The 26,723-nt window shown below is 42.8% G+C and overlaps 1 protein-coding gene across 2 annotated transcripts in view; it reads right to left on the bottom strand.

Moving 5' to 3' along the window:
- Positions 1–2,987: 2,987 nt before the first annotated feature.
- Positions 2,988–26,723, bottom strand: part of LOC115148504 (neuronal vesicle trafficking-associated protein 2) — a 40,811-nt gene continuing 17,075 nt past the window's right edge. For both annotated transcript variants that reach the window (XM_029690443.1, XM_029690442.1), the window contains exons 4-5: positions 4,698–4,808; positions 2,988–4,322 (exon numbers count right to left, since the gene is read on the bottom strand). In XM_029690443.1, the coding sequence (XP_029546303.1) occupies positions 4,131–4,322; positions 4,698–4,808 (303 nt within the window). In that variant the 3' untranslated portion in view covers positions 2,988–4,130. The remainder of the gene's footprint in view (positions 4,323–4,697; positions 4,809–26,723) is intronic.

Genomic DNA, 26,723 nt, shown 5'->3' with positions numbered 1-26,723 from the left:
GCCTTCTTCACAACAATTGAACCGCTCTCCTTGAAGTTCTTGATGATCCAATTAACGGTTGAGTTAGGTGCAATCTTACTGGCAGCAATATCCTTGCTTGTGAAGCCCTTTTTGTGCAAAGCAATGATGACGGCACGTGTTTCCTTGCAGGTAACCATGATTGACAGAGGAAGAACAATGATTCCAAGCACCACCCTCGTTTTGAAGCTTCCAGTCTGTTATTCGAACTCAATCAGCATGACAGAGTGATCTCCAGCCTTGTCCTCGTCAACACTCACACCTGTGTTAGCGAGAGAATCACTGACATGATGTCAGCTGGTCCTTTTGTGGCAGGGCTGAAATGCAGTGGAAATGTTTTTGGGGGATTCAGTTCATTTGCATGGCAAAGAGGGACTATGCAATTAATTGAAATTAATCTGATCACTCTTCATAACATTCTGGAGTATATGCAAATTGCCATCATACAAACTGAGGCAGCAGACTTTGTGAAAAAGTATATTTGTGTCATTCTCGAAACTTTTGGCCATGACTGTACAGTCCACATTAGTACTAAAAAGCTGATTTACCATAATTCCATTGTAGTGTTATTTAGTTTTTAGAATTTTGAAGTAAATATAAATTCTGGCATATTTATGTGGTAAAAATTACTGCAATTTAAAGGGGCGGTACACCAAAATTTGAAATATAAGTAATTTTATTGACAAAAAGTGTTTCATCCATTGATCCTGAGAGACAATTACCAAACATATGGCTTAGTTTCTTTATTTACTTACCCCATAGTCAGCATTACCCCACAGTCGCCGCTAGTGACACAATGGGATTGGTAATACCTATGGCAGAATGATTCTACTGGCCAAATTCTCAAAGTCACTTAGGGCCCAATTCTGGGCCGAGTTAAGAGCACATAAATGGAACGTAATTCCCTTTTTATACACTTTTCTCTCTATGCCTATTCTGACCTTGAATTTAAGCAAATAAATGAAAGTGTGGTGGAGGTGTGTCTACAGATAGATTGTATTCTGACCTTGACTTAATTCCAACGCCTTTACGCGGGAGGAAACTATGAAGAAGGTCTAGCGCACGGTTTCCCAAACTCGGTCCTGGGGTTCCTCCTGGGTGCACGTTGTGGTTTTTGCCCTTGCACTACACAGCTGATTCAAATAATCAAAGCTTGATGATGTGTTGGTTATTTGAATCAGCTGTGTGGTGTTAGGGCAAACACCAAAATGTGGACCCAGGCTGGGGCCCCAGGACCGAGTTTGGGAAACCCTGGTCTAGAGAACCTATCGGTTCCAAGTGGAAAAAGCATCTACTTTATTTTTTCAGATATAAATAACACCATTCTCCATGCACTGTAATTTACAACTTGATGAAAGCTATTGATACGAGCTACGTAAATGAATAATCCATTTGGATGAGGGAATTGTAAATATAAAGGACATTTGTTTTAGATATATTTAACCTTATAATCGCTGGAGACAGATGAGAAACCAGACACATGGCAGCAAACTGAAGCATATTATTATATCAAAGGCCTTGGAATGGGCACTCCCTTAATGTCTTAATTATAGGCTACCCGACTTTCTCTGTATCCTATTTCTAACATGTTAAATATTAACCACTGTCAGTATCGACTGTCAGTAGGCCTAATAACAGCACAGATTCAAATGCCAATTTACTGTTCGTTACTTTCAGTTGGTATAGCCCACATGATCATTCCATTTAATTCCATTGTTTTGTTTAAATTCATTTGCTTCCTCTTTAAACACCGTCACGGCCATGTGGTTGTTGCCGAGGATCATTAGTAACAGTTGATAATATTTAAAAAAGACATGTAGGCTAATTAAATTGTTATGGAGTGGAGCGCAGACCAAGGCGTAACAGTTTAAATACGACACATGGTGCAATACTGGGCTGTGTCATCACACAGTTCGATGGTTAGTGCAGGCAATTGACACCCTATTCTCCCTATTATAATTGTACACTTATATATGTACACTAATCTTCCAACATTACCATGGGTTAAAGAACTGAAGTCCATATCGATACAGAAACAAAACACAATTATTCAGATTTATTAAGAGCAAGTTGATTGACAAAGTCATGAATAGTTGGAAGAATTTAATAAACCACTTTTGGGCTATGATTAAAAAAGCTCAGAGTGACCATAGGGTTCTTGGTCACCTCCCTGACCAAGGCCCTTCTCCCCCGATTTCTCAGTTTGGCCGGGAGGCCAGTTCTTGGAAGAGTCTTAGTGGTTCCAAACTTCTTCCATTTCAAAATGATGGAGGCCACTGTGTTCTTGGGGACCTTTTTTGGTACCCTTCCCCAGATCTATGGCTCTCCACAATCCTGTCTCTGAGTTCTATGGACTATTCCTTCGACCTCATGGCTTGGTTTTTGCTCTGACATGCACTGTCAACTGTGGGACCTTATATAGACAGGTATGTGCCTATCCAAATCATGTCCAATCAATTGAATTTACCACAGGTGGACTCCAATCAAGTTGTAGAAACATCTCAAGGATGATCAATGGAAACAGGATGCCCCTTAGCTCTCATAGCAAAGGGTCTGAATACTTATTTAAATGTGATATTTCAGTTTTTTATTTTTTTAACATTTCTAAAAACCTGTTTTTGCTTTGTCATTATGGGGTATTTTGTGTAGATTGATGAGGGAAGAAAAACAATTTAATCTATTTTAGAATACGGCTGTAACGTAACAAAAGGTGGAAAAAGTCAAGGGGTCTGAATACTTTCCGAATCACTTTTGCAAAAATATATAAAAACCTGTTTTTGCTCTCATTATGAGGTATTGTGTGTAGATTGATGAGAGGAAAAAAAAGTGAAACATTGACTTCAATTGAATCACGCTACAACGCTGATCTTCGGGCGCTACAGATTGAATCCAACCACTACTGTACAGATGTGGCCGAGGATAATGAAGAGATTTGAAGTCCGGAACTTTGAAAACAACAGGACAAATACTTTCTGTACAGGTCACAGCTTGCTTTATTTTTCCATTTCAAACCTATGGGATGCACACTGAGAAACTACTCCAGGCTTTGCTACATATCATCTACCAAAATCACAATAGTTCAAAAAGCGTTTTTGACGACATAAAAAAAAAATGGTAACGGAACTAAACCACACAGAGAAGCTTATCTAAAAATGTATCTAAAACATTGCAGAACCAAGAGTTTTAGCAAAGACAGTGATACGCACACTGTTCCCCATCATCTCCACGTCTTGGATATTTATCCCTCGCTAGGCCCACATATTCATGTTGTGTACAGTATCTGGACTGTTTTTCTAAAGCGAAACATAACTGGCAATAAGGCCATTTTTTCCCCCCCCGTTGAATTATTTTTTTAAACGTCATGAAACCTAGCTACAACAATGCACACAAAGAAACTAGCATGAATGCATTGGGCTTTATACAGCTTGCCTCAATGACGGAACTATGACATACAGTACCTTGAAAAGTGTTCAGTTATCAAACCGTCATGATAGAGAATACTTAGCTAGCTTTGCTCAGATAATTCAGGAAATCTATTTTATACTGGTGTTTATGTTCAACTTCCATCGACGTACAAATCGATACTCGCTTGGGAAAACCTTTTTTATAAGAATGTATTCCAGTATGATTATGCACAGAATGACATAGATAAGCCTGGACTTGAATCAGAAACATGTTCCTAGTGTTTATCATTACATGCCTTCCACTACACACAGTCATGACACTACAGGAGGCCAAGCGGATAACAGGCGCACACATCTGAAAAATGAAGTTTGACTCTGTTAGTAGCAGCTCAGAAAAACTGACTCTGAGTGGATTTCAACATTGACTCGTGCCTTTGTACAAACAGTTGTTTGATATCAAATACAAAACAGCAATAACAAGTTTAAAAAAAAATAGTGATGATAAATAATAAATACATTGAGGGATGAGACATGAAAAGAGAACAGAGACAGCCGGGAGAGAAGGGAGATTCGGATACGGGCAGGAAGGCGGGTGTGAGAGTACTCTGAGCCAAGCAAGACACTGGGGAGACAGACACTCCCTGTTAAAAGCTTGGAATGGAGACGGGCAGACGAGGTGGGGTTGGTGGGAGGGTTGGGCAGGCAGACTCAGTGCCCGTCTGTGTTGGGCGGCTTGGCATCGTGCGGGGCAGCGCCAGCAGGGAGCCAGGGAGAGACGGAGCGAGAGGTGGTCTGCTTGGCCATGCTGTAGTGGCTGATCACCGTATAGAAGCGCCCTCGGGAGTTGGCATCCTGAGCAGTGTAGTAGGCCTCCAGAGAGGCAGGGATGCACCGCTTATGCTGCAGGGGGGAGAGAGGGAGAGAGTGGGGAGGGTTCAATATCATACTCTCCTCATTTACACACTGTTGCACAGCACTAAGGGCTTTTTCTGCTAAAGAGTTGGGGTTTTTTCCTCTGGAGAGTGCAGTGGCTGTGTCTAAATGAGATTTACTTCAGCTAACATGCCTGTAGTCCACAGCAAAAACCTCTAAAGGTGACTCTGTACAGACAATTAACCAGTGTATTGTAACGCTCTGTCCCAAATAGCACCCTATTGCTTATGTAGTGCACTACTTTTGACCAGGGCATATATGGCTCTAGTCAAAAGGAATACACTATATAGGGAATAGGGTGCCATTTGTGACACACACTAAGACCCTCCAGGGCCCACTCACCTTGTATATGAATCCGTCTGGGCAGCTGTGGTCGTAGGTAAACGCCTTGTACACCACCAGGAACACTATGCAGGCCAGGAAGGCCAAGGCCAGGACTATGAGGATAGTGACCTGCGAATGAGAGATACACACCGTTCAATTTAATAGCTGCCGGCGAAGTCAGGTTTCCTGTCAAAGCGGAGATCTAAAACATGTTATTTAATAGATTCGATGGAGTTTGACACTATAGTATCGGTATATGTTCAAAAGAGCACGCAAACAACTACTACCATCATTTGTCTGGTGACAAGGTGAGAGAAAACAAGTCAATATGCAGGATATAACTCATCATCATTTGTCTCCAGAAATGCCATCTGAGTAGAGGTAGAACGTGTTCATTGCCTGCCATATTAAGCCCAGTGGAGACAAACAGATTCAATAAACACCTTCACTAATTACATTTTTCACAACCCAGCAGCCAAATTGGTCACAAAATGAAGTTGAGGCAGACAGACGCTGGAAAAAAATAGCTCCGTAACCACATTCCTAAAAAAGACAATCCAATATGTCAGAATACATTACTTTCAATAGAGTGATCCAAATAAGTACATCTATATAACTACTTGATGTAGAAATTTGGTGCTTCAAATGTGTATTTCCCTGGTAGACAAGATGATTTTATAGTGGGAGATTAACATATAACAGGACCGATTTTCTCTCTGTTCCTCCTGAATCTATGATTGGTTAATTAACATTATGCAAATGTAGGTAAAATGATAGCTGAGAGATGTTAGAATGGTTTTGCAATCTGATTACTTTAGAGAGGAGTGAAAGAACGTGTACACACGGCAACGCTCTAACATAATATAAATGTGGTGGCAGCACAGTAAAACTCTGGTTTAGTACAGTGTCAAATCAAGTGACCGAAGGGCTATTTTCATCCTCACTTCCACAATTAATCATAATGCACCATAAAACCATTTCCCTGTTTCCAATGGCCTCCCTCCATATCACCCATCACGCCATCTCGGCAGGGCGCTAGGCTAGGGGATTTACATGTAGCTAGCTGATTTGTAAAAAAGGGGAGCACAGAGGCTAAATGACTATTGACTTGGGTGTTAATGTGAGGACACATGTTTGGTTCTGTCAGAATGTTCATTAAATTACATTTGCTTATAACACACCCTAAACATGTGAAATGGCTGCTTAAAGGGTATTAGGGCTTTAACAGCAATTCTTTGGCAGTTATCCATATGACATATAAACACATTATTCCAGTACGGGAGTGTTTAAGCATTCAATTGATAGCTTTTAACCTAGATTTGAAGAGTATTGGTAATATTGACAGAAGCATGTGGTCTATTAATATTAATTATGAACTTTTTACATTATTCATAAACTCAATGAACCCTAAACCTCACAGGATTTGGTTTAATGCCATGACACTAATTTGACATCCATAGACATTGAATTTTCTTTATCTATCTATATGTCCATATCTACAGTACCAGTCAAAAGTTTGGACACACTTACTCATTCAAGGGTTTTCTTTATTTTTCACATTGCAGAATAATAGTGAAGACATCAAAACTATGAAATAACATATACGGAATTACGTAGTAACCAAAAAAAAGTGTTAAACAAATCAAAATATATTTTAGATTTAAGATTAGCCACCCTTTGCCTTGATGACAGATTCGCACAATCTTTGCATTCTCTCATCCAGCTTAATAAGGTAGTCACCTGGAATGCATGTCAATTAACATGAGGGCTTTGTTAAAAGTTCATTTGTGGAATGTCTTTCCTTCTTAATGCGTTTGAGCCAATCAGTTGTGTTGTGACAAGGTAGGGGTGGTATACAGAAGATAGCCCTATTTGGTAAAATACCAAGTCCATATTATGGCAAGAACAGCTCAAATAAGCAAAGAGAAACAACAGTCCATCATTACTTTAAGACATGAAGATCAGTCAATCCGGAAAAATTCAAGAACTTTCAAAGTTTCTTCAGGTGCAGTCGCAAAAACCATCAAGCACTATGGTGAAACTGGCTCTCATGAGGACCGCCACAGGAAAGGAAGATCCAGAGTTACCTCTTCTGTAGAGGACACGTTCATTAGAATTACCAGCCTCAGAAATGCAGCCTAAATAAATGCTTCACAGAGTTCAAGTTACAGACACATCTCAACATAAACTGTTCAGAGGAGACTTTCACTAAAGGACACCAATAAGAGGAAGAGACTTGCTTGGGCTAAGAAACACGAGCAATGGACATTAGACCGGTGGACATCTGTCCTTTGGTCTGAAGAGTCTAAATTTGAGATTTTTGGTTCCAACTGCCATGTTTGTGAGACGCAGAGTAGGTGAACAGATGATCTCTGCATGTGTGGTTCCCACCGTGAAGCATGGAGGTATGATGGTGTGGGGGTGCTTTGCTGGTGACACTGACGGTGATTTATTTAGAATTCAAGGCACACTTAACCAGCATGTCTACCACAGCATTCTGCAGCGATACGCTATCCCATCTGGTTGCGCATAGTGGGACTATCATCTGTTTTTCAACAGGACAATGACCAATGACTATTTGACCAAGAAGGAGAGTGATGGAGTGCTGCATCAGATGACCTGGCCTCCACAATCACCCAACCTCAACCCAATTGAAATGGTTTGAGATGAATTGGACCACAGACTGAAGGAAAAGCAGCCAACAAGTGTTCAGCATATGTGGGAACTCCTTCAAGACTGTTGGAAAAGCATTCCAGGTGAAGCTGGTTGAGAGAATGCCAAGAGTGTGCAAAGCTGTCATCAAGGCAAAGGGCGGCTACTTTGAATAATCTTAAATATAAAATACATTTTTATTTGTTCAACACTTTTTTGGTTACTACATGATTCCATATGTCTTCACTATTATTCTACAATGCAGAAAATAGTAAAATAAAGAAAAACCCTTGAATGAGTAGGTGTGTCCAAACTTTTGACTGGTACTGTATATGATAATATTTTCTTTACTGGTGACCAGCATTTGTTAAGACTCATCTCACAGCTAGCATCCATTTCGATTTACCGTAATTTCCGGACTATTAAGCGCACCTGAATATAAGCCGCACCCACTGAATTAAAAAAATAAATATATTTTGAACATAAATAAGCCACACATGTCTATAAGCCGAAGGTGCCTACCAGTACATTGAAACAAATGAACTTTACACAGGCTTTAATGAAACATGGCTTGTAACAAAAAAAAAAAAATTAGCAGTAAGCTTTAGTTGTCTTTTTGCACTGAGTCAATTCCTCACGCTGCTGTTTCCAATGTCTTATCATCGACTCATTAAGACCAAGCTCCCGTGCAGCAGCTCTATTTCCTTTTCCAACAGCCAGATCAATCGCCTTCAACTTGAAAGCTGCATCATATGCATTTCTCCGTGTCTTTGCCATGATGAGGGTGACAAAATGACTACCGTAATCAGAATGATGGGAAGTTAGAAAGCGCTCGATTTAATCTAAACAGTAAACAAAAAAGTTGTTTGACCGTAACCCATTCGGCAATTTCATTGGTCTAATGAAAGCTTCATGCCGCCAAAAAACTGAGCACGTCACAGAATGTGTTTTTTTGGAGAAAAAAAAATTGAAAGCGGGAAAAATCCATATATTAGCCGCGTCATTGTTTAAGCCGCGAGGTTCAAAGCCTGGGAAAAAAGTTGCGGCTTATAGTCCGGAATTTACGGTAGTTTGTCTCCCTCGTCAGGTATCGCCAATACAATGGTTGGCTATGTCACTGTGTCCTTCTAGTCAGAACACTACAGTATATTGAGGGAATGGAACCCGACTATTGAACAGGGAAGTCTGAATCACACAATCTAATATATTCCTCCTCTAGGTGAGGATACGTTGGCCAATTTCCACCACATCAAATGTCCTACAACACTACCCACATGGAAAAATACTATAGTATAAATACTATAGTATTCACTGTAGTGTTTTTGAGGACTTTACTATACTATTCACTGTAGTATTTACAGTCAACTATAGTATAAATACTGTAGTAAAATAAAACTGTAGTATATATTACAGTAATTCATGTTCAATAACCTGTAGGTAGGACTGTGGTCTGAATGGATAGTTCAGAGTTCAGCTCTTTTCTATAACCTATAGGGAAGACAATATTTGATCTATACTTTGCATATAGACTTCTTACTTATGGGTGGCACAAATTGGTATATGGAGGATATATGCAAGGTAGGGTTTATGGACAGGGTATGTGCAAATGAAATGTGGTGTTTTTGCAGACTGTTGTGTTTTTGTGGACATTATTGTGCGATTTACTACAGCGTTTTTTATGTGGATAATATTGTAGTATTTACTATAGTATTCTAGAGCAGTGGTTCTCAACTGGTTTTGCCTGGGGACCCAAAATTGACAATGACAATTGAGTCACGACCCAGTATTATGGACTGTTGTATTGCAGCTATATTTTGTAACGTTGCATTGCAGCTGCCTTCTTGGGCAGGCTTCACTTGCAAAATAGACAGTGTCTGCTCACTTAAAAGACACACCCTATCCCCTCAGCCCTCAAATTAAGTGGACACTCTGATGACGTAACATGACGTCTGACGAGTATACACTTGCAGGGCAAGGGGCGAGGGAGGAAGGAACGATTTTTAAATGGACCACCCTTGGGCATAAATTCATCACACGTTCATCCCGCGATGATTGTGTTTTCAGCCACCGGTCGCTTGTGGTTGCTTTATATGCGCTTCAGTCAATTATGACTGCATGTCTACTTATATTAAATATATAATTATTAATATACACCTACTGTGTGATAGCTAGCAAATTAATTAGCTAACTAATGTTAGCCTGCCTAGCTGGAACTTCTGAAGAAGGAAAATGTTTTATTTCTACAATTTCCAAAAGATAACCAAACAAAAACATGTACTTTTTATGGGACATGTTTGTGCCGTCGTGTGCATAAGTAGCACAACTTATTTGCATTTGTTTTTACTTACATGTGTATGTTGACTTCTGCATTGATGTTGTTTTTAAGTTCTCAGACTTTTCTTAGCGGATGTACAATCGTCGCAAATTGAATTATGGGGAGTTTCAGGCCCCGGAGTGAATATAATTGTACACTTGCAAAGCCGACTAAAAACGAGGGCTGAGGGGCCTTACGTTGCAAACTCCCCTTGCTTGTCTAATCATTTGGACCACCTTTCAAGATGGCAACGGTTATTCCCCCAAGGGCATAAGGCGAGGGTAAGTTGAGATAATTTGTACATGTAGGTGAGGGTGAAGTGACTATGCATAGATAATAAACAGCGAGTAGCAGCAGTGTACAAAAGGGGGGGTCAATGTAAATTGTCTGGTGGCGATTGTATTAATTGTTCAGCAGTCTTACAGCTTGTGGGTAGAAACTGTTGAGAAGCCTCTTGGTCCTAGACTTGGTGCTCCGGTACCGCTTGCCGTACAGTAGCAGAGAAAACAGTCTAGAACTTGGGTGACTGGAGTCTCTGACAATTTTATGGGCTTTCCTCTGACACCGCCTATTATATAGGTCCTGGATGGCAGGAAGCTTGGCCCCAGTGATGTACTGGGCCGTTCGCACTACCCTCTGTAGCGCCTTACGGTCAGATGCCGAGCAGTTGCCATACCAGGCGGTGATGCAACCGGTCAGGATGCTCTCGATGGTGCAGCTGTAGAACATTTTGAGGATCTGGGGACCATTGCCAAATCTTTTCAGTCTCCTGAGGGGGAAAGGTTTTGTCGTGCAATCTTCACAACTGTCTTGGTATGTTTGGACCATGACAGTTCGTTGGGGATGTGGACACCAAGGAACTTGAAACTCTCGACCCGCTCCACTACAGCCCCGTCAATGTGAATGGGGTCCTGTTCGGCCCGCCTTTTCCTGTAGTCCACGATCAGCTCCTTAGTCTTGCTCACATTGAGGGAGAGGATGTTGTCCTGGCACTACACTGCCAGTTCTCTGACCTCCTCCCTATAGGCCGTCTCATCGTTGTCGGTGATCAGGCCAACCACTGTTGTGTCATCAGCAAACTTAATGATGGTGTTGGAGTTGTGGTTTGCCACGCAGACATGGATGAACAGGGAGTACAGGAGGGAACTAAGTACACACCCCTCAGGGGCCCCAGTGTTAAGGGTCAGTGTGGCAGACGTGTTGTTGCCTACTCTTACCACCTGGGGGCGGCACTTCAGGAAGTCCAGGATCCAGTTGCAGAGGGAGGTGTTTAGTACCAGGGTCCTTAGGTTAGTGATGAGCTTTGAGGGCACCATGGTGTTAAACGCTGAGCTGTAGTCAATGAATAGCATTCTTACATAGGTGTTCCTTTTGTCCAGGTGTGAAAGGGCAGTGTGGAGTGCAATAGAGATAGGATCATCTGTGGATCTGTTGGGCGGTATGCAAATTGGAGTGGGTCTAGGGTTTCTGGGATAATGGTCTTGATGTGAGCTACGACCAGCCTTTCAAAGCATTTCATGGCTACAGACGTGAGTGCTACGGGTCAGTAATCATTAGTTAGGCAGGTTACCTTAGTGTTCTTGGGCACAGGGACTATGGTGGTCTGCTTGAAACATGTTGGTATTACAGACTCAGACAGGGAGAGGTTGAAAATGTCAGTGAAGACACTTGCCAGTTGGTCAGCGCATGCTCGGAGTACACATCCTGGTAATCCGTCTGGCCCTGCGGCCTTGTGAATGTTGACCTGTTTAAAGGTCTTACTCACATCGGCTGCGAAGAGTGTGATCACACAGTCTTCCGGAACAGCTGGTGCTCTCATGCAAGCCCTACCACATCCGACAAGCGTCAGAGCCGGTGTAGTAAAATTCTATCTTAAATCCTGTATTGACGCTTTGCTTGTTTGATGGTTCGTCTGAGGACATAGCGGGATTTCTTATAAGCGTCCGGATAAGTCTCCCGCTCCTTGAAAGTGCAGCTCTAGCCTTTAGCACGATGCGAATGTTGCCTGTAATCCATGGCTTCTGGTTGGGATATGTACGTACAGTCACTGTGGGGACGACGTCGTCGATGCACTTATTGATGAAGCCGATGACTGAGGTGGTGTACTCTTCAATGCCATTGGATGAATCCCGGAACATATTTCAGTCTGTGCTAGCAAAACAGTCCTGTAGTGTAGCATCCGCGACATCTTAAGTTTGCCTGCATTAAAGACCCCGGCCAGTAAGAGCACTGCTTCTGGGTGAGCAATTTCTTCTTTGCTTATAGAGTTGCAGTCCAAGATGGCGTAGCAGTCAGACATCTTTGTCCTCATCTTTGTCGTGTCCCATGTATATATATTTTTCATCTTTTTTTCTTCACATATCTTTTTATATTTTTTCTAAACCTCAAATTCAAAATACTCTCCTGCAACCCGCCTCACCTAATGTGGTGTGGATCAGCTTTTTTCTAAAGTATTTTCTTTACTCCTGAATCGGAACCCCAACAGAAACTAGCCAGCTGACTAGCTAGTAGTCAGCTAACCACTGCTAGCGGTCATCAGCTAACCTTTAGCTCGGAAAACTCTCGCCAGTTTGCACAACGCGATTCAAACCTGAGCATACCGGACCTATTTTCTCTCCATATCCCCGGACTCCCACCGCAAGCTCTGAACCTTTTCACCTGGATCATCGCAGCTGGCTAGCTGCAATCCGAGTGTCTAATCCTGGCTAACATCTCTGTCTCGAAGCAAGCACCAACTAGCCTGGAGCTAGCCCATGCTAGGCCCATCTCCCGGCTAGCTGAAGAGTTCCATCAGCCACTCCTGGGCTACTATACCTATGTTGCCAATTGGCTTGGACCCATTTTACTGCCGGTCCTTCACGACTGGACTACCGACGTAATCTGCCTGAGGGGGTTATTCAACTGGCCCCTCCGTCGTGACGTCCCCTGATAGCTCATCTGCTAGCCGTGGCCCGCTAGCTGTCTAGAGCATATCGGCTGTTAGCTGAATAGGTCCATCGGACAATTTCTTGGGCCACTATACATATTCTGCCAATTGGACTGGTCCCCTTTACCACACGGAACCCTACTAATCCACCACGACTGGTCTACCGACGTAAACGCACAAGGAGGCTCTGCACGAGGAGGCTATAAACAGACTCCTCCCATCACAACATCCCTCTGAGGCACTTCTGCTATCTTGCTAGCCCCGGCCCGCTAGCTGTCTGAATCGCCGTGTCTCCAACCAGCCTCACTACTCACTGGACCGTTATGATCACTCGGCTACGCATGCTTCTCCTTAATGTCAATATGACTTGTCCATTGCTGTTCTGGTTAGTGATTATTGTCTTATTTCACTGTAGAGCCTCTAGCCCTGCTCAATATACCTTAGCCAACCCTTTAGTTCCACCTCCCACACATGCGATGACATCACCTGGTTTAAATTATGTTTCTAGAGACAATATCTCTCTCATCATCACTCAATGCCTAGGCCTACATCCACTGTATTCACATCCTACCATACCTGTCTGTACATTATGCCATGAATCTATTCTATCGTGCCCAGAAACCTGCTCTTTTACTCTCGGTTCTGGACGTACTTAGACGACCAGCTCTTATAGCCTTTAGTCATCTCTTATCCTACTCCTCCTCTGTTCCTCTGGTGATGTAGAGGTTAACCTGTTAGTGACCCCTTAACACGCGAATCCCGTTAGCGGGATTGATTTGACAACAACCAAATTCAAAACAGCAAAACTCTCATAATTAAAATTTCTCACACATACAAGTATTATACATCATTTTAAAGATAAGATTCTCCTTAATCTAACCACATTGTCCGATTTCAAAAAGGCTTTTCCCGCGAAAGAAAAACATTAGATTATGTTAGGACACCACCTAAACAAGAAAAGCCACACAGCCATTTTCCTAGCAAGGAGAGACGTCACAAAAACCAGAAATACAGCTACAATTAAGCACTAACCTTTGATGATCTTCATCAGATGGCACTCATAAGACTTCATGTTATACAATACATGTATGTTTTGCTCGATAAAGTTCATATTTATAACCAAAAACCCCATTTTACATTGCCGCATGTTCAGAAATGTTTTCCCTCCAACCCTCCGGTGAATGAGCACACATATTACAGAAATACTCATCATAAACTTTGATCAATATACAAGTGTTATGCACAGAAATATAGATACACTTCTCCTAAATGCAACCGCTTTGTCAGATTTCAAAAAAGGTTCACGGCAAAAGCACAATTTGCAATAATCTGAGTACAGCCCAGAAGACACCAACAACAAGCAAACAGAAACACGCCATCTTGGAGTCAATAAAACTAAGAAATGACATTATAAATATTCACTTACCTTTGATTATTTTCATCAGAATGCACTCCCAGAAATCCCAGCTCCACAATAAATGTTCGATAAAGGTGATCTTTATGTCCAAATACATCCATTTTGTTCGCGCGTTAGGTTCACTATCCAAATCCACAACGCGCGTGCTTACTTAGTCCAGACGAAAAGTCAAAAAAGTTATACTACAGTTTGTAGAAACATGTCAAACGATCTTTAGGTTGTTTTTAACATATATCTTCAATAAAATTCCAACCGGACCTATCCGTTCTCTTTAGGAATGAATATGAACTCAGCTCGCTCCCAAGTCTCTGCGCGTGACTGAACCCATGCCGTATAATGGGACACCTACTTCCTTGGGCTGTTATTCCCTTCAAATTCACCATAGAATCCTCAAACAAGGTTCTAAAGACTGTTGACATCTAGTGGAAGCTTTAGGAAGTGCAAAATTAACCCTAAGTCACTGTATACTGGCAATCACTTGAAATCACTTGAAAAAAACTACAACCTCAGATTTCCCACTTCCTGGTTGGATTTTTCTCAGGTTTTTGCCTGCCATATGAGTTCTGTTATACTCACAGACATCATTCAAACAGTTTTAGAAACTTCAGAGTGTTTTCTATCCAAATCTACTAATAATATGCATATCCTACCTCCTGGGCCCGAGTAGCAGGCAGTTTAATTTGGGTACGTTTTTCATCCGGCCGTGAAAATACTGCCCCCTATCCCTAAGAGTTAACACCCCGGCCATCCTACAATCTAAGCTTGATGCCCTCAATCTCACACAAATTATCAATGAACCTACCAGGTACAACCCCAAAGCTGTAAACACAGACACCCTCATAGATATCATCCTAACCAACTTGCCCTCCAAATACACCTCTGCTGTTTTCAGCCAAGATCTCAGCAATCACTGCCTCATTGCCTGCATCCGTAATGGGTCTGCGGTCAAACGACCACCCCTCATCACTGTCAAACGCTCCCTAAAACACTTCAGCGAGCAGGCCTTTCTAATCGACCTGGCCCGGGTATCCTGGAAGGATATTGATGTCACGTCCTGACCAGTAAAGGGGTTATTTGTTATTGTAGTTTGGTCAGGACGTGGCAGGGGGTGTTTGTTTAATGTGTTTCGGGGTTTGTTGGGCAATGTTCCATGTGTAGCTGTTTGTCTCACAGGACTGTTTTCTCGTTGTTGTTTTTGTATTAAGTGTTTATTTTGTTTTTTTCATCTTAATAAAGAAGATGAGTATTCACATTCCCACTGCGCCTTGGTCCCATCTTTACGACGAACGTGACAATTGACCTCATCCCATCAGTAAAGGAAGCCTGGTTATTCTTCAAAACTGCTTTCCTCACCATCTTAAATAAGCATGCCCCATTCAAAAAAAATGAACCAGGAACAGATATAGCCCTTGGTTCTCTCCAGACCTGACTGCCCTTGACCAGCACAAAAACATCCTGTGGCGTTCTGCACTAGCATCGAATAGCCCCCGTGATATGTAACTTTCAGGGGAGTTAGGAACCAATATACACAGGCAGTTAGGAAAGCTAAGGCTAGCTTTTTCAAGCCGAAATTTGCATCCTGTAGCACAAACTCAAAAAAGTTCTGGGACACTGTAAAGTCCATGGAGAACAAGAGCACCTCCTCCCAGCTGCCCACTGCACTGAGGCTAGGAAACACTGTCACCACCAATAAATCCACTATAATTGAGAATTTCAATAAGCATTTTTCTACGGCTGGCCATGCTTTCCACCTGGCTACACCTACCTCGGTCAACAGCCCTGCAACCCCCACAGCAACTAGCTCAAGCCTCCCCCATTTCTCCTTCACCCAAATCCAGATAGCCGATGTTCTGAAAGAGCTGTAAAATTTGGACCCCTACAAATCAGCCGGGATAGACAATCTGGACCCTCTCTTTCTAAAATGATCTGCCGAAATTGTTGCAACCCCTATTACTAGCCTGTTCAACCTCTCTTTCGTATCGTCTGAGATTCCGAAAGATTGGAAAGCAGCCGCGGTCATCCCCCTCTTCAAAGGGGGAGACACTCTAGACCCAAACTGCTACAGATCTATATCTATCCTACCCTGCCTTTCTAAGGTCTTCGAAAGCCAAGTTAACAAACAGATTACCGACCATTTCGAATCCCACCGTACCTTCTCCGCTATGCAATCTGGTTTCAGAGCTGGTCATGGGTGCACCTCAGCCACGCTCAAGGTCCTAAAAGATATCATAACCGCCATCGATAAGAGACAGTACTGTGCAGCCGTATTCATCGACCTGGCCAAGGCTTTCGAATCAGTCAATCACCACATTCTTATCGGCAGACTCAACAGTCTTAGTTTCTCAAATGATTGAACCAGGCGAGGCACCAACTACTTCTCTGATAGAGTTCAGTGTGTCAAATCGGAGGGCCTGTTGTCCGGACCTCTGGCAGTCTCTATGGGGGTGCCACAGGGTTAAATTCTCAGGCCGACTCTCTTCTCTGTATACATCAATGATGTCGCTCTTGCTGCTGGTGATTCTCTGATCCACCTCTACGTTGACGACACCATTCTGTATACCTCTGGCCCTTTTGGACACTGTGTTAACTAACCTCCAGACAAGCTTCAATGCCATTCAACTCTCCTTCTGTGGCCTCCAACTGCTCTTAAATTCAAGTAAAACTAAATGCATGCTCTTCAACCGATCGCTGCCCGCACCTGTCCACCCGTCCAGCATCACTACTCTGGACGGTTCTGACTTAGAATATGTGGACAACTACAAATACCTAGGTGTCTGGTTAGACTGTAAACTCTCCTTCCAACCTCACATTAAGCATCTCCAATCCAAAATTAAATCTAGAATCGGCTTCCTATTTCACAACAAAGCATCCTTCACTCATACTGCCAAACATACCCTCATAAAACTGACCATCCTACCGATCCTTGACTTCGACGATGTCATTTACAAAATAGCCTCCAACACTCTACTCAACAAATTGGATGCAGTCTATCCCAGTGCCATCCGTTTTGTCACCAAAGCCCCATATACTACCCACCACTGCAACTTGTACGCTCTCGTTGGCTGGCTCTCGTATCATACTCATCGCCAAACCCACTGGCTCCAGGTCATCTACAAGTCTTTGCTAGGTAAAGCCCCGCCTTATCTCAGCTCACTGGTCACCATAGCAGCACCCATTCATAGCACGCGCTCCAGCAGGTATATCTCACGGGTCACCCCCAAAGCCAATTCCTCCTTTGACCGCCTTTCTTTCCAGTTCTCTGCTGCCAATGACTGGAACGAACTGCAAAAATCACTGAAGGTGGAGACGCATATCTCCCTCACTAGCTTTAAGCACCAGCTGTCAGAGCAGCTCACAGATCACTGCACCTGTACATAGCCCATCTATAAATAGCCCATCCAACTACCTCATCCCCATACTGTAATTATTTATCTTGCTCCATTGCACCCCAGTATCTCTACATGCACATTTATCTTCTGCACATCTACCATTCCAGTGTTTAATTGCTATATTGTAATTACTTCACCACCATGGCCTAATTATTGCCTTACCTCCCTTATCTTACCTCATTTGCACACACTGTATATAGACTTTTTTCCCCTACTGTATTATTGACTGTATGTTTGTTTATTCCATGTGTAACTCTGTGTTGTTGTATGTGTCGAACTGCTTTGCTTTATCTTGGACAGGTCGCAGTTGTAAATGAGAACTTGTTCTCAACTAGCCTACCTTGATATATATATATATATATATATATATATTTTTTTTTAAATAGAGTTGGTTGAGATAAGTCTTAATGCCAGCTTCGTTCTGTGGTGGTAAATAGACAGCTAGGAATAATATAGATGAGAACTCTTTTTTTTACCCCTTTTTCCCCCCAATTTCGTGGTATCCAATTGGTAGTAGTTACAGTCTTGTCTCATCGCTGCAACTCCCGTACGGACTCAGGAGAGGCGAAGGTTGAGAGCCATGCGTCCTCTGAAACACAACCCAACCTAGCCACACTGCTTCTTGACACAACGCACATCCAACCCGGAAGCCAGCCGCACCAATGTGTCGGAGGAAACAGCGAACAACTGGCAACCTGGTCAGCGTGCACTGTGCCCGGCCCGCCACAGGAGTTGCTAGTGCGCGATGAGACAAGGATGTCCTTGCCGGCCAAACCCTCCCTAACCCGGATGATGCTGAGCCAATTGTGCGTCACCCCATGGACCTCCCGGTCGCGGCCGGCTGCGGCAGAGCCTGGGCTCGAACCCAGAATCTCTGGTGGCACAGCTAGCACTGCGATGCAGCCCGGGAGCCGATAAGAACTCTCTTGGTAGATAGTGTGGTCTACAGCTTATCATAAGGTACTCTACCTCAGGCAAGCAATACCGCGAGACTTCTTTAATATTAGACATTGCGCACCAGCTGTTGACAAATAAACACACACCCCCAACCCCTCATTTTACCAGAGGTAGCGTCTCTGTTCTGCCAGTGCATGGAAAATCCTGCTAGTGTCACGTCCTGACCAGTGAAAAGGGTCATTTGCCATAGTAGAATGGTCAGGGCATGGCAGGGGGGTTGTTTTGTGTGTTTTGGGGTTTGTTTGTTTCTAGGGGAATGTGTACTAGTTTTCATTTTCTATGTTTCGTTTTCCAGGTTTGGCCGAGTATGGTTTCCAATCAGAGGCAGGTGTCTTTCGTTGTCTCTGATTGGAAGCCATACTTAGGCAGCCTGCTTTCCTTTGGGTTTTGTGGGTGGTTGTTTTCCGTATAGTCTGTGTACCTTACGGAACGGTTTGTCATTTGGTTATTTTGTTTAAGTGTTCTCTTAAAATAAATTAAGATGAGCACTATACACGCTGCACCTTGGTCTAATCCTTTCGACGCTTGTGACAGCTAGCTCTATATTGTCCGTATCTTCGTTCAGCCACGTCTCGGGGAAACATAAGATGTTACAGTTTTTAATGTCCCGTTGGTAAGATAATCTTAATCGTAGGTCATACATTTTATTATCCAATGATTGCACGTTAGCAAGAAGAACGGATGACAGTGGGAGTTTACTTGCTCGCCTACGGATCTTCAGAAGGATGACCGATCTGCGGCCCCTTTTCCTGCGTCTTTTCTTCACGCAAAAGGTGGGGAACTGGGCCTGTTCCAGTGAAAGCAGGATATCCTCCTCGTCAGACTCGTTAAAGGAAAAGGTTTCCTCCAGTCCGCGGTGAGTAATTGCTGTTATGATGTCCAGAAGTTACTTTCGATCATAAAAGACGGTAGCAGCAACTTTATGTACACAATAAGTAAAAAAAGAAGTTACACAAAACTAACAAAACAGCACAATTGGTTGGGAGAATGTAAAACGTCAGCCATGTTCTCCGGCGCCAACTTTTGGACCGCAGACTCTGTCTCACACCGTATCCAAACCAGCGGTGTGCGTGCGCCATCGTGCGCAAATTTATTTTGTCCCCCCACACCAAACGCGATCACGACACGCAGGTTAAATATCAAAACAAACTCTGAACCAATTATATTAATTTGGGGACAGGTCAAAAAACATTAAACATTTATGGCAATTTAGCTAGCTAGCTTGCAGTTGCTAGCTAATTTGTCTTATTTAGCTAGCTTACTGTTGCTAGCTAATTTGTCCTGGGATATAAACGTTGAGTTGTTATTTTACCTGAAATGCACAAGGTCCTCTACGCCGACAATTAATCCACATATAAAACGGTCAACCGAATCGTTTCTAGTCATCTCTCCTCCTTCCGGGCTTTTTCTTCTTTGGACTTTATACGGCGATTGTCATCTCAGTTACCACAATGACCGACCAAACTCAGTTCATCTTCCAATCACCCACGTGGGTATAACCAATGAGGAGATGGCACATGGGTATCTGCTTCTATAAACCAATGAGGAGATGGGAGAGGCAGGACTTGCACCGCGATCAGCGTCACAAATAGAACTGACTTCTATTTTCGCCCTTGGCAACGCAGACCCTCGTTGGCGTGCGCGAGCAGTGTGGGTGCAATAATTGAATAACGTGTATGTTTAAATTTGTTTTGCAATGTGAGTGCACGCCGTCAGCATGTCAATGGGCTACTATTAGGGTATTAAAGAAAGTCATTACACAGCCATATTAACTGAAAAAACATTTATTATCAATTCAGGAGAATAAGCCATTTAATTAGGCGACCAGTTCAGGAGTGGGTGTAATAAATGATCAGATTCAGAACATGACATCGAAACCAGTCCAATAATGGTAATGAACAGTAACACATACCAGTGTTTAAAATGGAAGAAAAAAAACTATCATTAGGATTTCGTAATCATAATTACCATATGAATAGCTTCACAACCGTGAAAAGGTGTACATTTTTAACCAGTTCAATAAAATGTAATATGAATGTCAGAATTAATTAACAATAATAATGAACATACTGAACAATAACTAATGTACCTGTTTAGTTATTGCGTGTGTGTGGCCTATCTGTGGGAATACTGGGGGTGTTTCTAAAGTTTGATAAGTTTATTGATGTCTGGGGTGATGGTTGACAGGGCAACTCGGAGGTCATGCTGGCTGTCCAGTTTGTTTCTGCTTTTCGTTTTCAGCACGGCCATAGCAGAGAAGCCACTTTCAGAGATAGGTAGTGCTAAACGGTAACATGATTCTGATTGCATGACAGGCGAGAACAGCATACTCTCCCACTACGCTGCACCAGAACTGTGGCAGTGTCATTTCCGGGAAGTGCATGCTCAGGCCACGTTCAAATGACAGCTCCACCAGCTGATCATCTTGCTTGGCAACGTGACGCTTCCCATCTCCACCCGTAAGGGGTCCTGTATCCAGTCTTCTCCTGTTCTCATCCGGGAAGTATTCACAAAACTTTCCCTTCAGCTTGACAAGATGCTGTTTAACAGTTTTTTAAAGTGTGTCGCTGTGCGCTTTGTTGATCAGATTCTCAATCTCGAAATCAGCATTGGGGAAACATGTCAATCAATCCTCCCGTTAGAAATATGATTTGCCCAAACGGTAAGCTTCCTCTTGAAGGCATCCACGTTGTCCCTCTGTTCAAATCGATTGTGCCCCCGTCCCTTGCTTTGACACATTGAGCGAATTCAGATTATTAAAAAAATCCGCCAGGTAGGCAACCTTCGTGAGCTACTCCTCTCAATCGAAATGTTCAGCCCGAGGTGACATGTTTTCCGAAAGAAACGCAGCAATCTCCGCTTGAAGTGGGTATGTGTGGGGCGAGAACGTTATTGTTTTGGCCAGTGAGTATGTGCTGCGTGAAAACCCTCTGAGTCTGAACGTAGCTAGCCATTTCATCACTGCGGACGTTCTGCACGTGCAAAGTCAGCAACAATAAGCAGTACAGCGCACGGACGCCTGTGTGTAGCAGTAACGTTGTGTAAAGTCAGCAACAATAAGCGGTGCGGCGGTATCCTTTCAAAATAAAATATATTTTTTATATATATATTCTTGCACAAGTCTTGCGACCCCTTCAAATCCTTGACCTCCCCAGTTGAAAATAACTGTTCTACAACATTCTATAGTACGTACTACACATGATCAAGGGATACTACAGTGTGTAGTATACTATACAAGGGGAGGGTCTAATCCTGAATGCTGATGGGTTAAAACCGCATGCCAGTCAGTGTTTATTCCACAAGTTACCACCGGCTAAATCTATGACGTTGAAATGCTTATTTACTCTGTTCCATCTGACTGTGCAATCCACTGTCTCATCAGCCCAGCCAGGCAATTTATGAACTTGATCTCCACTATAAAAAAAATCATCTTTACATTATCTCACATTTCTTTTAGGCTAACTTTTAGTTTTCAACAGCGGAGATTTGTATAAACCTTGCTGTATGTCTCTCTGAAATTTGCAACATTGCTTCAATATTGAAATTTGATCTCCAGCTGTCCCATAGTAATGAACGTGTCGGGAGTCAGGATGAGACCGATAAGCAAGCAGCTTTTCTCAGCCAGTCAAAATCATGAATCAGCATAATTTTTATGGATATACACAAAGAACTATCAATAGAAAACAGGTAAACGAAACAAAGTGCAGCTAGTTTGCAGTTTTTCCAGCTTCAGTTTGAAGTGATTGTGTTAGTTGTGTTGTTGGCTAGCTCCACTGAACAACAGTGTCCCGACGAATGAGCACATTTTCTGCGCCAGGCGAAATCACACATCATTAGCTCATTGTTATGGATGTATCCAAATAAATGTCACTAGAAAACAGCTTAAACAAACGCAAATGCAGCTACTTTGCTGTTAATCTGGCTGCAATGTTTGATGTGACTGTAAATTAGCCGTAGTTGGCTAGCTAGCAAGCAAGGGATAAGAACGTTGCCAGCCAGTATGACAATGGAACATTTAGAACGAAAGACTGGGCCGCGTCACTAGATACAGAACAAAAAGACTGAACGACTGGGTCGCTTCGCTGGCAACCGAACCGATATAACGAACGACCAGTGGAAGGACGAAAAGTATGAATAAATTAATAAAAATAATGTTTTTTATGAAAATATGTTAATCATTATTTGAATATGTTGGTAACCTGTTGTATAAAAAGGTTGACTTCGTCTTGGGCCTAACAACACCCGTGCCAATATATCCTCCAAACACCGGCTTCTCGGGCATTATCACTTAATTATTCTACAGTATACTACACAATTCTGTAGGAAGTACTGTATTATTCTTTAGTAAACTGTAGTATTTTTTCATGTGGTTATTGGCAGATGTGTGCTCCACGCTGGCACTGGGTTAGTTGAGAATAGGATGACCTCTATTTTGCCTGGACTTGCTTGGACTGTAATGGGGATTACATTGGTGTGCAGTGACAGATGACCCTGTGCCATCAAATTGGCCAATTTGAAGTGCTGGCATTATTTCACTGGGATAGTCAGGGGTCTGGTATCTGAACCGCCTTGACACTGTTTGTTTTGATTTGTATTTTGATTCAATACACACGGTTTCATTTTCTAAAGCTTTTTCCGGCTAGTGGCAATGCCAAAGTGTATTTGTCCTTGTGCCGATTGTGGGCCTACATGAACATTCCCTTAGCACTTAACTCTTCAATGAGGTCAGGGAGGGACGTCATCAAATTAGGTCAAATTTGCCCCGAACATTGCAGCTCTAGTCTAGTTAGTGCAGACAGACATAGGCGAGACATTAGACCATCTGCTCGCCTCTCCTATGCCAGTACTGTTTCTCTCCCTGGGTGTTAGTTTATTACTCTGCCCTGCTACTGAGGCTCAAGGTTGATGTTTCTACTGCTGTTGTTGTTGGCGTCATAATCTGACGTCAGCATAATCCATATAGACGGAGGCTCATAATCCCCCGGCAGCAGTGGGATTTATTCCCTGGCTAAACATCCCTGGAGTGCAGCAGGGTGGATGTGTTACGGTGCTACAGTAACAATACAGTCAGAGTGGTACAGTACAGAGGGTGTGTTCTTCAGCCGGCCATGGAGGACGTTGAGGAAACAAAAGACAATCCAAACAGATTAAAGAGTCAGACGTGATTGTGTCACTCTCCCTGAGCTGAGCCCACTGCAGATGTCCATACTGTGGATGGGTGGACATCTCAATGACTCCGTAACCCGCCGACAACAACTGCTTGTTTTCATGTTCTCACTCCCTTCTGTCTATCACCCCTAATCTCCTCTCCCCCACATGTTGTTCAGCAGTTCACTGAAACTTCTGTGGCTTTTTGTGTAATAGGTTGCTGTTCAAATCTTGATTTATTGTAGGTTCCGAATGCAGGGGAAAATGGCAGCATATGGCTGCAATGTTTCTTCAGTACCATTTCTGTCACCATCAGACATATGGTTTTGCTATATAAGTGTCAGTTTTATCTTCCCTTTCCTTCCTAACACTTTCCCAGCCTTGTAATTCCAGTCTCCTTCCTGTATGTTGTTAGAATGCCACCCTCACAGCAAGACCACTTTTCCAGCCATATGTTAGAACGAAAACTCTTACAGTCGCTCCAGGGGGGACAGTGAGAGGCAGAGAGAAAGCTAGAGAGGTAGAGAGAATCTGTTCTTCTTCCTCTAGCGCCAGGTGGTGCTGACAGAACAATGGGAAGATAAGTCATAAGTAAATCAATAGGTCCCTGATTGAGGAATATAGGCCCATTGTCTGTGCGTCATATTCTTATTATGCTGAAGCTGATGCTCAATACAGAGCCAGGCATAGAAAATAAACTGTTTTCTTCTATTGTAAGATAAATAACATGAAGAAAATCATCTTTGTCTGTCATTTTCACGACCAGATAAGTGTATCTCTGAGTCTAAGACTTCTTAAAATGGAGGGATCTTTGTAAGACTGAGGGAACTACAACTGTCTTTTCTTTCTTGGATGTAATCATCTTAGATTTCCTGCTAATGCTCTTAGGAAATGGTTTCAGAGGAGTGAGCAACATGGCAACCTGCAGGGGAATGCCCACTAGGGCATGATACTGTAGTAGCTGAGGAAGGGAAGGGAGGAGTGTCGCACAGGAGACGTGTCACGGGAGAATGGACGTCCCGTGCGGGTTGATTATCCTGTGGAGGTAACAATGTCTAGAACAACCACAAAGTACAAACAGATTCGCTCTTGTTGAGATGTCATCTGCCTGTCGAGACAGCTCTAAAACAGCGACGCGTACATCTTCAATGCAACCAAATCAGATATCGGTACAGTACAATCTGTATGATCATTATGATACCTACAGTCAGGTCTATACATTATTGGCACCCTTGATAAAGATGAGCAAAAAAGGCTGTATACAAAAAATTATACAAATACTGAGCTATAATGTATGTGTCACAACGTCCACAGAAGGTGGCGCCTCTCCCCGGTCGGGCGGCGCTCGGCGGTCGTCGTTGCCGGCCTACTAGCTGCCACCGATCCATGTTTCGGTGTCTTTTGGTTATGTCTGTTTTAGTCTGCACCTGTTCATTGTTTGTCATTAGTGGGGGGTATTTAGTTTGTCTGTTTCGTTTGGGATTCGTGCGGGATTGTTGCTTGTCATGTTTTTGTGGTGGGCAGGATTTTTTCATGTATTGTGTTACGCCGCGTATCTTGTTAGGTATTAGGGTTGCCGGGCTGCGCCCCGTCAGTTTGGATTTTGGAGTTGTCCTCCTGCCTTATTTTGATAGTGCACCCTGCCTTGTTGCGGCATTTGCTCTTTGGATTATTAAACGTCTGTTCAATGGACCTGTCTCCTGCGCTTCACTTTACCCCTTTCCTGCTATCAAAGGATAACGTGACAGAAAGCTCCAAGAAATTATGGAAATTATTATTTTATACTAATACAATTGCTCAGAGAAAGAGATGTTGTTTAACAAGTAAAAAAATCGAAATACTGTAGCACCCTCCCTATGCCAGGATAACGACACTGAGCCTTTTTCTAAATTGTTTTATGAGTTGGAGAACAAATGAGAGGGATCTTAGACTATTCCTCCATACAGAATCTTTCCAGATCCTCGATATCCTTCATCTGCGCTTATGGACTGCCATCTTCAATTCAAACCACAGGTTTTCAGTGGGGTTCAAGTCTGGAGACTGAGATGGTCATTGCAAAATTATCATTTTGTAGATTTGATTAGTGCTTGCGGTTATTGTCTTGCTGGAAGATCCACTTGCGGCCAAGTGTCAGCCTCCTGGCAGAGGCAACCAGGTTTTTGTCTAAAATGTCCGGGTACTTGGTAAAGTTCATGATGCCATTGACCTTAACAAGGGCCCCAGGACGAGTGGAAGCAAAATAGCCCCGTAACATTAAAGATCCACCATAATATTTTACCGTAGGTATGAGTCACTTTTCGGCATGTGCTTCTGTTTTTCAATGCCAAACCCACCACCTGGTGTGCGTGGCCAAAGAGCTCTAATTTCATGTCATCTGACCATAGCACCGCTTCCAATCCAAGGCAGTGCTATGATCAGATGATCAGATGATGTGAAAATAGAGCTCTTTGGCCACACACACCAGTGGTGGGTTTGCCGTTGAAAAAAGAGAAGAATATGCAGAAAAGTACCTCATAACTTGCATCTACTGGTCCAGTTCTCCAATGTCATAAAACATTAGAAGAAAAAAGGCTCAGTGTCGTTATTCTCGCTAGGGGAGGGTGCTAGAGTATTGAAAACGGGTGACAATAACATTTTGACCACCCATCTTTTTTCGATTTTTTTGTATCACTTGTTCAACTAAATCTCTTTCTCTATTCTATGAGTATAAAATCATCTAATTTCCCAATTTTCCGAGCACACAATTTAGCTCAGTTTTTGTATTATTTATTATATACAGTCTTTTTTGGTCATCTTTATCAAGGGTGCCAATAATTATGGACCTGACTGTATGTGTATAATGAGCAACACACAATAACGCTTACACACAAATACCAATAGAATGCCTCTTATCCATTAGAGAAGGGAAGCAGTGTCGTGTTCAGTATGACTTCATGTCTCATTATGTTAATGTTTCCCAATTAGGACAGGTCTCTCAGGAGATAGAACTTCAAGGGTGTGAAAGAACACACTGCCATGTCTAATAAAGACAGTCCCTGGCTCAAGATTATGAACTTAGGGACACAATCGCCATTTTTATTAGGGATAACACTCGGAAGACTTACTGTAGTGGCGTTCTGTGAATACACGCATGCACAGAGAAGAGGACGTGGAGTAAACATCAGAGACCGGCGCTGAGCCCCATCTTCTTTCTGACAGCATGGCACTCACTCAAAGCGAGTGATGTCATTTGTTATTTGCG

Source organism: Salmo trutta, chromosome 15 (genome assembly GCF_901001165.1).
Source record: "Salmo trutta chromosome 15, fSalTru1.1, whole genome shotgun sequence".
NCBI lineage: Eukaryota > Metazoa > Chordata > Actinopteri > Salmoniformes > Salmonidae > Salmo > Salmo trutta.
Note: the sequence above shows the minus strand (reverse complement) of the source record. Positions and strands in the feature narration are given on the sequence as shown.